The sequence below is a fragment of the Dioscorea cayenensis genome, unplaced genomic scaffold, assembly GCF_009730915.1.
Source record: "Dioscorea cayenensis subsp. rotundata cultivar TDr96_F1 unplaced genomic scaffold, TDr96_F1_v2_PseudoChromosome.rev07_lg8_w22 25.fasta BLBR01001483.1, whole genome shotgun sequence".
Taxonomy (NCBI): Eukaryota; Viridiplantae; Streptophyta; class Magnoliopsida; order Dioscoreales; family Dioscoreaceae; genus Dioscorea; species Dioscorea cayenensis.
This window is the reverse complement of record NW_024087874.1, coordinates 15001-28491: the sequence shown is the minus strand read 5'-3', so window position 1 is coordinate 28491 and position 13491 is coordinate 15001. Positions and strand designations below refer to the sequence as shown.

Genomic DNA, 13491 nt, shown 5'->3' with positions numbered 1-13491 from the left:
AACTTCAATCGAGAGAGAAAGCGAGTCCGCGGGACCAGGAAGACAAGCAAAGGGAATAGCCGAAACTTCCATCGCAACAATTTCATTGCCTCAGGTTAAACAACCGAATTTCCTAGCTCCACTAATGGGTAGTATTAACAAGAACCAAAGTCAGGAAATCAATAAAAAATCAGTCTGTTGTAGTAACTGGTGTAGGAGCATACGCATAAAAAAAAAAGCCATTTCTTCCGTTCGGGTAAAAGACCAAGCCAATCGAATCAAATAAGTCAATAACTCACTCAATAAGAATAAGAGGATCTTCTTATTGAGGTTGAGTGAGGGGAACTGACCAATGACGAGAGCTAAACGAAGGACTCATTTCCATAGCGGGAGCGTACGCGAGGAGCTAATCACGAGAGGCGAGCGGGTGGTCTCGATATTATCATTTTTGTATAGATATGGTTCATTTGGCAAAGTCACTAAATCTTCAACTACACAAAACAAGAAGAGTCTCTCGAGAAGGCTTTCATTTGGTATATCCTTGTCCCGTCCCTTTTTTCAACCCATTGATAGGTTGCGAGCTTCAGATCTGTAGGATAGAGAAGGAGTTCCCACCTCTCATCCTTTTTCAAGGCAGCCCTCACGCATAGAGATTCCCCACTCCTTTCCCCCTGTGCCTCTTCCAATAGAGTTGGCTCCTACACTCTTTGAGTACGCTTTGGAGGTATGAGGTCTTGGAAAGGGTTCCCTTTTCCCTATTGGGGCGAGCTTCAGCTATTGCTTTCCTATCCCTGACTGGCCTGATTGGACCGCTCTGCCTACTGGGCCTGGCTACCCCGCAACTTACCGCTTCAAAGCCCTATCCTTGGCTACCGCTTGCTTGCTCACTGCCCTTGCTGCTGCTAGCTTTCTGGCTACTGGACTACTTGCTTGCGGCTGAAGCTTGATTGGCTATGCCACTGTTTTTGCTACCGGCAGGAAGGACTACATGCGCATTTCGTGCAGTGGCTTGGAAGCAAGCTACCTTGACCATCTTCCGAAGTGTAAAATAATATACTGATCAATCAAAGGCTTCCGTCGCGGACTGCTCTACATTCAGCCACGCCACAGTGACTTCCGAAGCGCTACGGACGGGACGAAATCCGGCAGCCAATTGCTGCGCTTGTTATTCGGAGCCAGCAATTGGCTAAATTCTTCCATAACATAATGGGGCGGGGTTGCGCGCGAGCCGAGTGACGTAGGTGCACAAGAGTACTTCGCGCCACAACCATCTCTTTTTTATAGGTTCTACGGACCGATGCCTGCTGCTTCATCTGGTAGAAAAGATTCATAGATATGCCTGTAATTAGAAGGAAGAACCGCCATAAAAATCTTCCTCGTGTATCATCTGTAGCAGAACTATGAACGGGAGCTAGCAATCCGGACCGTATTGAAGAGGTTCCTGAGACACAGCATGGAAGAGTCAAAATATTAAGAAGCGAGGTCCAAGAATGAAGAAGGGGTAGAATTACTGAATGAATACGAGCTGTGGCTAATACCCGAGGCATAAAAGAGGCATTTTCCACGGGATCCCGAAACCACCAGCCACCCCGACCTAATTCATGATGAGCCCACCAACTTCCTGGCGAGATGCCTACGGTTAAAAACAACCGACATGTCAAGATCCAAATTCGAATTGGTTCCTGGTCCTGGTCAGAGACCACTGTGTTCGCGCCGGCGGTCCAACAAAGAGGCGAAGTAGTGGTCTCTTTCTTTCCATTACGAACGACACGCTTCGCCTGCTCCCTCCCCGTGTCCATTAGCGCTCCTGTCCAGAGCGAAGAGAAGGCGAAAAAGCGCCGCCGAAGCAAGATGAGCAGGCTTCTATTGCTACGCAACAATAGAGCAGGTGCGCATTTTGTGCCCACAAAATGTTTGAATGATCGGGTAAAGAGCGAGCTTCTTATATGGGATCCGACGCATACAGCAGAGCGAAGCAGCGTTCCATTCTTTTCGGCGGCATCCTTCCGCATTGGCGGCGAGTGGAGTGCCACAATCCCATTCATCATTTTTGATCTACATAAGCCAAAGCCCATAGCACTGGCTACGTTTCCGGCATAAATGCGAGGAGGATGTATAGCTGATATAGGATCTTGTGGAACAGGATTTGATTCTGCAAGCGGTTCGGTACGAACGAAGAAATTTCGAACAAAAGGATCGGAACTCGCTGATAGGAAAGGAGAGAAAAACAAAGCAATGCCAAGAGCTCCGTCAATCCGCTGTTCATCGATAGACGAAGCTCTCTCTTTTTCATCTCGTGCCAGATGCAACAAAAGATTAGTCCTTTTTCCTTCTCGCGAACCGCGGGAGCGCCCAGCGCCCAGAAGAGCAAAGCTCATTTTCCTTCCAGGGTAAAGCGGCGCATAAAAAAGGGCTGGCCCGTCAAAAGTCCGGTTCCTTCGCGAACGAAGTTCAGAATCTACAAGGGTTCGTAGAACGAAGGGAGTGTACAACTGGGGCGCAGCCCCACTTTTTTGTTGGAGAGAGAGAATTGAGTTCTTCACTAAGTTCGAGACAAAGGAAAAAAGAAAAGTTTCTCTATAGCCTCCTCGCTTTGAGACATTATGGCTTTGGGGTCGACCCCGATAACAAAGAAGGAATCCATAAAAACTTGGGATCCAACACCATGATAAAATACTACCCTCATGATTAGACCATGTCCCTGAGATTTGATAAAAGAAAGGTGCATTAGCGGTTAATACGTTGTAATTGGATAAGTTATTAGGAATATGACGAAACGAAAGACCAAAAGAAAGGAAGAAGAATGCACCAAAATGCAGGTGCTGCACCAAACGCTGGTGGTTGTTTCTTGTTGTAAGTGAATGCAACGAAAAGACCCGGAAATAACGAATAATGAGAGAATGAATTTATTGACATTTATTTTGTGCTCATTTCCTAATTTCTGCTTTGTTATTCCCATCATCCGGTAACCACAGGATGATCCCAATCTCTTTTTAGTAATAGATCTTTTTGATATGTCTCAGTCTCAGCGGCAAGGAAGATAAAATGCATCGAGTCGTTTATCAAGAAAGTGGACGAGCATGGTGGTCCCTATATCTCTGATCTGAGGAGTGTACCACTGTAACTGTAGTAGTTTTCAAGTCCGCTTAAGAGAGAGCTCGGCTCCTCAACTGGGTCTCGAGCTCTCTGATACGATCCTGAAGTAAGGATTTAAGAAAGCTCGCCGTGATGACTCAGCAATCTACAAGAACAACATGGGTACTCTAAAAACAAGGAGGCCTACAAGCATCTATAAGCCATCCATACAAGAAGAGAATACTTAAAGAAGTCTCGCGCTCCCGGATAAAATAGTATCCAGGTCTCTCCTCAGCTTAGCAATCCATGAAGCAGCCTGACCTCCCCTGATCGCGTAGTTCGACCCTATCCTCATGTGTGGAGGAAGGATCGGTCCTGTGGACACTGAGGCATACCATTCAACATAGTCCTCGCGGTCGGTCAAATGCATCTCGAAGAAGTCTCCTCCAGCATTGAAGTGCCTAATCTGATCTCTGAAAGTGTCCAGTAAGCTATATCTAGCAGCTCCACCCGTCCGCGATGCATGGAAGGATTGGGGTGGCGGATCAGATGGCTGATCAATCCCAAACTGCCGTAACACTCTCTCACCCAGGTACCACTCGACGTGGTCCAGGTATATCAGCTCCACTCGGGCAAGGAAGTACGGATCAGATATAGCTACAGCTGGCCTAGCAGCGTAAGGCCCTATCTCCAAAAGGGCCTCCAGGTGATCTACATCCACATAGCATCAATCGGTCATCCACGCAAACGAAGGCAGAAGAACAAGCTTACCTGCGGAGGAGTCAAGGTATCAAACTCCTGTCGGAAAAAAACAGCCCCTGGTGGTGCATATCGTGGTCCCAGAAGCGGTACGACCACCTCATCCCTCTAGGGAAGCCCTATAGCTTAAGGTTTTTTTCTTACAAGCTTCCTCACTCAATTGTAAGCAACATTTCGAAAGACAAAAACTCAACAGGAGAGTAGGCTATAGGATTCAAACCCCTTCCTACAGGCTGGGTCAGCTTGTTTAGCGGAATGAACTATGAACTCCAGAGCCAAAGGTCTCCTCTTCAGCGGATTCGGATGGGGATGCTGCTTCTCGAGTTGAAGCTGCTAATGCCCTATCTTTCTTCTCTACTGCCTTTAGCTATCGCTTTTCGGTTGAATAATTGGAAGATCTGGCATTCTCCACCGACCTCTGTGGGAAAGCTAAGTGCCCCTATTTAGTATTAGTAAGGCGCCCTCCCTTTACCTTTACGCGAATTGGGTATTACCGGCCGATGGCGAATAAGTCCTCACAACAAAGGTTAGGGTGCTTGAGATCAGAACTGGTTACAGCAGCGCTCCTGGCGCGAGACTCTTTCGCATAGAATGAATTCGGTAAGGAAGGGTAGAGCCCCATGGTCAATTGAATAACACTTCCCTCAGAATTCAGGAATATTTAGCTCCAAAGGTAGTCTTCCTTAAGCGAGCTATCCCTACCCAATAAGGATCGGCGGAGAGCCCATCCTTTCTTACGATCTTATCTCAACTTTACCTTACCCTCCCACCTTCCCTTTTCGCTTCGTATACTCCACTCGTTCCCTTTCTTTCAAAGGAATATTCCTTTTTCGGCTGATTCTCCTTTGGTATCTGCTGCTTCAGATTCATCGAATTCCCTCCCCGAACCGGAAAAAAAGATCTCAGTTTGCATAAGGAACCTATTTTTATTTAGTTTAGGAAAAACTGTTGTTTCCAGGTCGAGTGACCCTAGACAGACCTAGCCCTTCTTTGGAGGAAAAGAAATTAACCTAGAAGAATTAGTCTGGGCTGAAAGCCCTTCCCACCTCCTTGGAATAGGAAGTTTTTTCCTCTGTTGTTGAATCGGTTCTATCTGAATCCCTCCTTGAGACTGGAAAAGGGACTACGGGCTACCAACAAGACTGACGAGTCCAGATGACTAATCTACAGAATCGAAGGAAACTGGAAGAACGAGAGAGTCCAGCTGAACTAGGATCTAGACTCCTTCCGAGAGGCAAGTTCAGCTACAGACGGTCGCTCAATCGCACCTTCCCTACCGGCTCTGTTCTCTAGCCCTGTGCTTTAAAAAAGAAAGCCCTCCCATGTTGAGTCAGCAGCAGAAACCCTTTCTGACATGAAGTTAAGATAGTGGAAGCCCCGAATTGCTTGCTCCACAACGTGCTTGACTTTCGGAGGACTAACCGCTTCTAATGAGACCTTGGGGGAGGTTGGGCACCGGACGGTGGAGGTACCCGTGCTCTTGGTCCTCAAGTTGACCATTAACGGGTCCTTAGTCATCTATTCGTCCAGGCGAAATGACTTAATCAAGAGAGAGAGAACCCCTTTTAACGGGATCAACTATATCCACTTTAAGTCGGCCTCGGGTGAATTTCTACGCTTATCTCATCTGCTAGCTCGCCTTCTTCTTTTAAAAGTCTTTAGCATTCATCTTTCTATGAACGAACTGTGGCATTAACAAAGCATCAAGGGAGAGCTTTCCTAAATCCATTTGACCGGAGCCGGGATCAAAACTACTTTTTTATATAAGTATATAAGTAAGTATAAGTAAGGCCACCTTCAAAAATTCAACAGATTCCACCATAGCAACTCAACTCTTCAGATCAGGAATCGCCTTTCTTATCTATTTTATTTCACGCCCCCCTGAGCCTGAACTAACTCATTTATCTTTCGACTGGAACTCCTTATCCTTAATCAGTTAATCCGGAAGTTACTTCCCAAGAATAAGGATCTGCCTTACTTAAGCCCCGACTTCGCTACACTTGCTTATAGAAGGAAATTCCCACTCGAAGGCCCTAGTACTACTGACTTTGCACCAGATTCAATTGCAGCGGAATCTATGGAACACTTGCTTAAAATAAAAACGGATTCGATTCCGAATCAACTAGTTATTCCTTCCCTTGCTTGACCTTGTCATCGCCAGGAAAACACCGCATTCGATCTAAAGAAAGATTCTTCTTCGAAGTATGAACCATCCGCTCCTTTTCCTCAAAAACTTGCCTTGGTGTTGAAGTATTAGCTCGCACTGCACCTAGACTGGTTATCTCAAAAGCTCTAGTTGAATAAAAAAAGTATACTTAATTGGCTTCTTTCACTCCTAAATAAGTTATCCGGGGACCAAAACGAAGAAAGAATTAGAAGTAGCCTTTACTTAAGCGTCCGTTCGCCTCAGGCAATGCAATTCTTGGTAAAACTAAGCATTCGTTCGGAGTCTCTATGAGAGAATAGCTACCGATTTCCCTGCTTCCTCTTCTGGGTCTCGGATAATGTTTTACTTAAACTATGAAATTGAAAAAAGTCTCTTTGAAAGTGAAATAGATACTGCTGGTCACATAGCCTAGGGGTTACCGCAGGAAGTAAGCTTCACCTGACCTGTGACCTTAAAGAAAAGAATCAAAAATGTTACCCGGAGTAGCAAGGACTTTACTTTGCCTGCTATTCATTCAAAAATAGGTTTCACCGTTAACTAGCTAACTAGATGGGACGTCAACAGCGGGAATGCAAAATGCAAGACCTGGACCTGGTTCAGGCAGTCAAGCAGCAAAGCCCTCTTTCTATTCGGGAGCTTTCGTAACGGCTATAAAGAATGGATCTTTCTCCTCGTGAAGGCTATTGGGATCGATCCCTTCAACCCTGTTTGGCATGGAAGGTCGCAAGATAAAAGAAAAAAAAAAACTCTTATTGTTAGCAGCTTTTTCAAGCTCCCCGAGGTAAGGAAGTCAAGCAACCAATAGCATTTGTACCTACTATGCCTTTCACCGGGTGAGCAAAAAGCGGTTACCTTTTGCCCGGTCTTCCTTAACGCAAAGGGAAAGCATCATCCCTATAAGACTGTCGCTAAACAAAAGAAATTCTTTTTCACATTCAACCATGAAACAGAGTGCGACTTGAGCAATCAAAGCTACCCCCTCTTCCACTGCTGACTACGAACAGTTGACAGCTAATGATTCTGCCCTACTTTATCAAAAACCTATTTTAGAGCTTAAAATCAAACTCATTCTATCACTATTACGAATAATAGTTGAAAGAAGTCATGCTCGACCTATTCTAGAAATAAGAGATGCCAAATCGTCTTCCCCTTATCTTATTTAAGAACCTTTCCTTGCTTCGTCGAATGAAGAAGCGGATGAATCTGGCGGATGACTGGCCTACCATGTTCCGTTGGTTTTGCTCTTTTTTTTATTGGCTAGAATGTTTGTAAGAAACATTTTTTTAAGACCCCTCAATGACGTAGAGCGGGTGATACTCTCCCAAAGTCTCAAGACGGATTCCTACTAGGTGATTCTAGGGGATATCGCTTACGTAACAGAACAGAGCTCCCGCTTGGCCAGGTGAACCAGCACTGTTGATCGTAGGTCCATTCCATTCCGTGGCCTTAAACGGATGTGAACGAATCTCCTCCACTAAAGGACCAAAAAAAGTCTCACTGAAGGCGACGAAGAACAATAGGGACAGGAAATGACCGCTCCTCCCGACATGGATTGGAAGGAAGGACCCTCCCTGTGAGTGGATTGTGACTTTCTGTTCCAGCAAAGGTGACCCTGCACCTATTCATTGAGCACCTTTTTACAGCTCCTTGCGATCTTGAATAGAGCACCTCTTTCAATTGCTCGATTGACAGGCTTAGGCGGAATAGGAGGAAGGCTTTCAATTCTATATCTATAAGACAGAAGTTCTTCATAGCATTGCACATGGAAGGCCAACAAGCTAGTCATTCTCATGTTGGAATCCTTCAACGAGATTACAGCGCCAAAGCAGCTTATCAATCGTTGCAATGCTCAAGCTCATAAATCAAGGTAATCAATGGCATATTTGAGCGCCTCCCACCTTTGGATCTTCAACGGGTCAGATGGGGGACGTTACCGATCGTTTTGAATTAGAAAGATTGGCCCGGAGGACTTCGAATTCATTAGCGTGGGGCGGTTCATTCAAAAGTCTATAAAAAAGGATTGAGTTAGGAACTTGAGGCATGTCGCCTACGCTTAGCGCCCTTCTGTACCAGATTCCAAGTCTCGCGATCACTTCATCGCTATCAAGAGGTCCACGTCCACATCAAAGTGGCAACTATCTTCCCGAACTTAGACAAAGAGGAAAACGATATCCATAATCGTCAATATCCCGATGTCGACATACATAAAGCTGGAAAAATCTGCCCCTTAGTTGAAATGGGCTGAAAAGATCGCGATTTGCCACAAGTTTCAAACTTCGGCAATGGGATGATTCGTATCGACCCTAGAAATCCATAGTGGACGCTCGGTGAGCTATCGGTCAATTCCTCCCTAGAATCCCCTAGTGGACAATCAATCCCATAGTGGGCTAGATGATCCCCTCTTGTCTTGATATGGGAAAAGGAAAAAGACTCAAGAAGCAAAAATGGCATAGAGGTTCTACCCAACCCCTGGACCGGGCTAGGAAAGGGCGCTAAGCTTCTCATCGGTGAAGTTCGGCCATTAAGAAAGAGCCCGTGAAGGCGATTGGTAGTTCGGATCATCAGGCATTCATTACTCTCTTTAAGCTAGGGTCCTCAGCATGCGATCACTCGTACAAGGTTCGCAAAGCCATCTGTAGGCCCGTCAAATACACGTTTTGAAACTTGTAAGACCCTTTTCTTTATTGTCTTTTCTCATTAGGGAGACCCGCCTTGGACGGACTGATCCTCAGGTGTGTGAGTGAGCAAGAAGCATAAAAAATGTTGTTTCAAGTCCATGATGGAGTATGTGGATCACATCAAGCAGGGGCATAAAATGCGTTGGCTGATCAGAAGGCATGGCCATTACTTGCCAACCATCTTGTCCGATTGTATAAAATATGCTAAGGGATGCCAGGCCTGTCAGAAACATGGACCAGTGCAGCATGTACCAGCTTCAGAATTGCATCCGATCCGTCAGACTTCGCGCCTCAAGCTTTGATCCCTTGTTTCACTCCGGACCGATCACACGTAGGAAAATACGCCTTGGCAAAGCTCTGCCTGACAGGAAGAAGTTCCGCCGCTCACCTGACACAGAACCAATCGGGAAAAGGAAGAGAAGAGCTAAACAACTTGAGAGGCGGTACTTACTGCACCCGATTGCCCTGCACAGCCGTCTTAAGCAAATGAACCCGTGGAGTGGATAAGAAGGCCTTTCTTGCAGACCGATCTTCTGCCGAGTTCCCCCCCTCAGCTCACGCGATAATCGGGACAGAGAGAATGGACTTGATTCACCTTTGCCCAAAAGCCGTCCGGCAAGAACGAGAGCAAGAATTTCCACGTCCAGTAGGAAGTCCCCTCACTCTCGTCAGCTGTACATACGTTACCTTCCATTGTCTTAGCGAAGATTTCAACGTACTCCTGCGTGCCGGGAAGTTCCTTCCTTAGCCTAGAAAGCCAGTCTTCTTCGAAACCCGCCAATCCATCTTTAAGCGAGAGTCGGAAGATCTAGCCCAGGTAGGTTTCAATACGCAGGCGAACAGCGGGATCGCACAGCACTTATATCAAAAAGCAATTCGCGCGTGAATGTATACGATCATCAAATGTGGAGGAACTTCCACCCCTTTTCATTTAGTGCTCGCTCACGCAGAACGGAAGACCAAGCATAGGGCACGCGAAGGCAATTAAAGGTGACCTCAGTGCTGCGACCAGGTCCCCCCAATTGGGCTTCCTTGAACGGATCGGCTTTGGGACCACCTACCAACTGATCGATTCGTTCGGTTTTGTTTTGAGGCAATAGATGGGTACGGGGTTAGCTTCACTTACTTCGACCCCTTCACGTGAACCTTATTTCCAAGTATTTAGGAGACTCTTGTGAAAGCCCTTTTCATTCACACCGGTCGAGCGCTGCTCATTTCTCGTTTGACTTCGGGCGAGCTACCCGAATCATTTACCCATGACTTCCATTCTGCACCTGGCTTAGCCTTCATCCGGCGTCCGAATCGGAACACACTGGTACGGCAACTTTGATTGGATAGACACTTTGAACTGCAAGCGGAGATTACCAATAGCACCGATAGACTGACAGAAGGCCACTTTCAATTCTTTCAAATTTCAGGATGCAGCGAGCCATCCCACGCGGCGACTGGGCATGGCGTCAACAAATAACTACAATTAGACCCCTACGAACATTAAGACCATAATAATAATAATGCCTCTCATCGAAAGTACTGAAACTGAAAGTCTACGCGCAACGAGATTAACTCGGAAGGACGAACTCAGAAAACTTCCGACGAGGAACTAAACTAATAGAACGGCTGGGAACAAGCTTCCAGCAACCAAAGAGACAAGAAAGATTTCTTAGTAAGAGTAAGAAAAATTAGAGTACGCATTCCCCGCTTCATCAGAATGACGCTGTATATCTTAGCTACCGCAGCGCACCTACAGAGCGAAGAAGCCAATTGATATCCCAGTTGGACGCCTTCCGCCTGCCCGCACCGGTGTCGATACCCAAAGACTTTTGAGACTAGCGCGAAGTCATGCAGACGTCATTCAGCAGCAAAAGCAGCAGCGCGCTAAGGTGCAGAAAGCAATTCAGCCCCGTCCATATAAAGTTCTATGGAGGGAGGAACGAAACACACGCGCAGGGGGCCCTAAAAGCTCTTATTAGGCCCATGACCCCACAAAGAGAGGAAGGAATCAGGGAAAGGGGGCCTTCCCCAATCAGCTGAAGCTAGGTCTTAAGCAAATGATGGCCTAAGAATGGATCTACCATTCCGACTGAAATCGAGAAAGCAGCTCATTCTTCAGCCGTCTGATCCAGAAAAGACCAACGAATCGGCTTTCTTTCCGCTCGACAAAATAGTAAAATGCCCGGTGGGGAATAAGCTCCTAGCATATTTCAGGACGACTTTCGTTTCATATTCATCAAGTCTTGCAAGATCCGAATATGAATGAGATTTCCCACGTGCCGTACCATAAGTACTTTACCATTGGGAATGTTACTTCTACTGAAGTCATCGACTTCAGAAAGAGAAAGATCATACATCATCGGTTCGGTATCCCAAAACAAAAACCACCAACCATGACTATGGATAGAGACCCACAGTTCACAAGCAACGAACGAAGCCTATGCTTTTTCTGAAAGACTATGGTAGCATTAGCTGCTACATTTATTATGCTCAAGCAAATGGTGCAGTAGAAGCAGCAAAGAAGGTTCTGAAGAACTGCGTTGCAAAGATGGTTTTTTTTTTATACCGGTAGCTGCTTGACTAGGGATTGTGCCTTAGAAAGCTGCTACTCGACTGATTGTCCATATGCCGCCAGTGTTCAAAGCAAACTCTTAGATGGACAGGTAAACCTAAAGAGATTCTTCTGTCCAGTGGTACCACTCCGCTTTCTTTCTATAACGGACATATGTCCTCCACATTGTCTTAGCGAAGGTTTCAACCTCTGCCTGCATGTCTGGGAGTTCGCTCCCTTGCTCCATTCTACCGCAATATGGATGAAGTCCGTCTTCCCCGCGAGCCACCTTCACACCTTTTGTCTTTTCACCCCCTATCATAGTCTTTCTTTCTTTCGAGAGGTTTGGCTTTGGGAAGTGGGAATATGAATTTGGGTTCCACCCACGGTTAAGAGCAGGAGTCGGCATATCAATCACCCTTTGTTTTCTCTTCGGTAGTTTATTTTTATCTTCCTTCCGCGGAAGTGATCGCAGGGCTTCAAAGGAAGGTTCTTTATTTTTATTCAGTTGTTGAACTTCCTGGCCGCTTGTTTCACAGGAGTAAAGTTCGGTCTCCTATGGAGTCAGGGGGGTGTGGGTTGTGTCAATACATCTGAGAGAAGATGAGATCGCCAACCAAAAATCCCCCCGAGTTAACGGCGGACGTAAGAGTGCCTAGAAAGTACGGGAAGAGGGAAAGGACCGCGCCCAAGAAAATAATAAACACTTCCTACTTTTCGAGAGCTAGCCCTTCGAGTCGAAAGAACAGACTAAATCGATAGGAGAGGTCGTCAGGCACAAGGGGGACCGGAACCTATAAGCTATAAATAGGGCAAAAAAGAAGGCACAGAGGACCCGTACTTCCTTGAGGATAGGGGAGATACGATCGTGAAGTAGGAAGCCTTATTTTTTGAAATCCCGTACGTAAATCAAACCTTAACTTAAGAAGAATTAGACCGTAAATCCTGGTTCGGAAGAGGGACAGGAGGAACAAAAGGGGCGAGCCTCGAAAGTGTGCTGGGAAGGCCCCAGGATTGATAACCCAGGAAAGCTTCCCCCTTATGACTTGAGTGTGCTTACCCCCCTATGCCAAACCAGTTGAGTGCAAGGAGGTCAGAGCAGAGGAGCTTTCCGGGTAGCTCAACCAGGGCAGCGGTAGCTAACTGGCTCGACCAAAAGGAGAAGGCTGCAAGGGAAACATAGGTAATGGATACGGCAGTTGGAGTAGCAAGGCGGCGGATCGGTGTGCGTCTAGGGGCTATCATGAACTTCAAAAGTTGCTCTATGGCCTGTCTTTCTAAGGCGAAATGAGAGTTTTTCGAGGACAAGAGACCTTTCTCTCTTCTCTCAGTTAAGAGAGCCCCGAAAAGAAAAGCCAATGAAATCTAAAGTCAAAGAGCCAACAGATCTGGAGTTAGGAGACCAGCGGCAGGCAGAAGAAGAGAGCTAACTTCATTGCAAAAGCTTGATTCGAACCGGCACCTGTTGGCTCGAAAGCCGGAACAACCCTTCCTCAATTGGCAGTTTCGAGGTCAGCAGAGTTGATTATAAAGCTCTTTCCCGTCCTAAGCATGCATATCAGGCCGACATAGGTCTCAATTCCGCGCGGTAATCACAGAAGTTTGATTGCAGTGTGGTAAGGGGTCAGTCAACCAATAAGGGAAATTTCGAAAGGGTAGGGCTAAGCTCTCTTTACTCGCTAATAAACCGGTCCATCCTAAGAGATCGGCATCATACTCTGGACTGTGTCGAGCAAGGGCCGAAGGGATTTTTATTATACACGCCTACGAAGCATTCAGTTAGTGGAAATTAGGGTCACGAACAGGAGACCCTGAGTCCCGCCTAGATGCGAAAAATCCACTCCAGTGATGAGACCTCTAAGAATAAACTTCCAGCGTTTAAGCGGGGGATTTTGAAGCAAGGAACTCTTCCTTCGGGGACTGACCTTGATTGAAAAAGGGTCCAATGCAATCAAAGCCTGTCTTTTTTTGGCCGTCGATCACTTCTATTCGTCCCTTCGCTAGCCGCGCTTCAACTCAAACTAACGAGCCAAAGAGGGCTAAGGAGCTGGTGTGCCCAACAATAAACCATTTTTCAAGAAATTTTCACTTAGACTCTCTGCCCATCCATCCATCAATCAATCAGAAGTAGTATCACATCATTATCGCTTACTTTTTCTCTATCTCAGGACGGTACCACTGAAGATTGACTTTGAGCCTTTTTGCCGTCTCTTTTCGGTGTCAGTCGATGTTCCTTATAAAATAAAGAAAATGCAACGTTGGATGACAGCCCGTCTGTTGGGGCAAAAACC

General features: G+C 46.4%; 2 protein-coding genes across 2 annotated transcripts; one reads left to right on the top strand and one right to left on the bottom strand.

Annotated features, from left to right (window-relative positions):
• Positions 1–1039: 1039 nt before the first annotated feature.
• On the bottom strand, positions 1040–2054 carry LOC120256524 (probable cytochrome c biosynthesis protein). The gene is made up of 3 exons (XM_039264201.1): positions 1502–2054; positions 1275–1420; positions 1040–1135 (listed from the first exon to the last, which is right to left on the bottom strand). The coding sequence occupies exons 1-3, from the start codon at positions 2052–2054 to the stop codon at positions 1040–1042; spliced, it is 795 nt and encodes a 264-aa protein (XP_039120135.1).
• Positions 1940–2508, top strand: LOC120256523. The gene has a single exon (XM_039264200.1). The coding sequence runs from the start codon at positions 2080–2082 to the stop codon at positions 2371–2373; it is 294 nt and encodes a 97-aa protein (XP_039120134.1). The 5' UTR covers positions 1940–2079; the 3' UTR covers positions 2374–2508.
• Positions 2509–13491: the final 10983 nt, after the last annotated feature.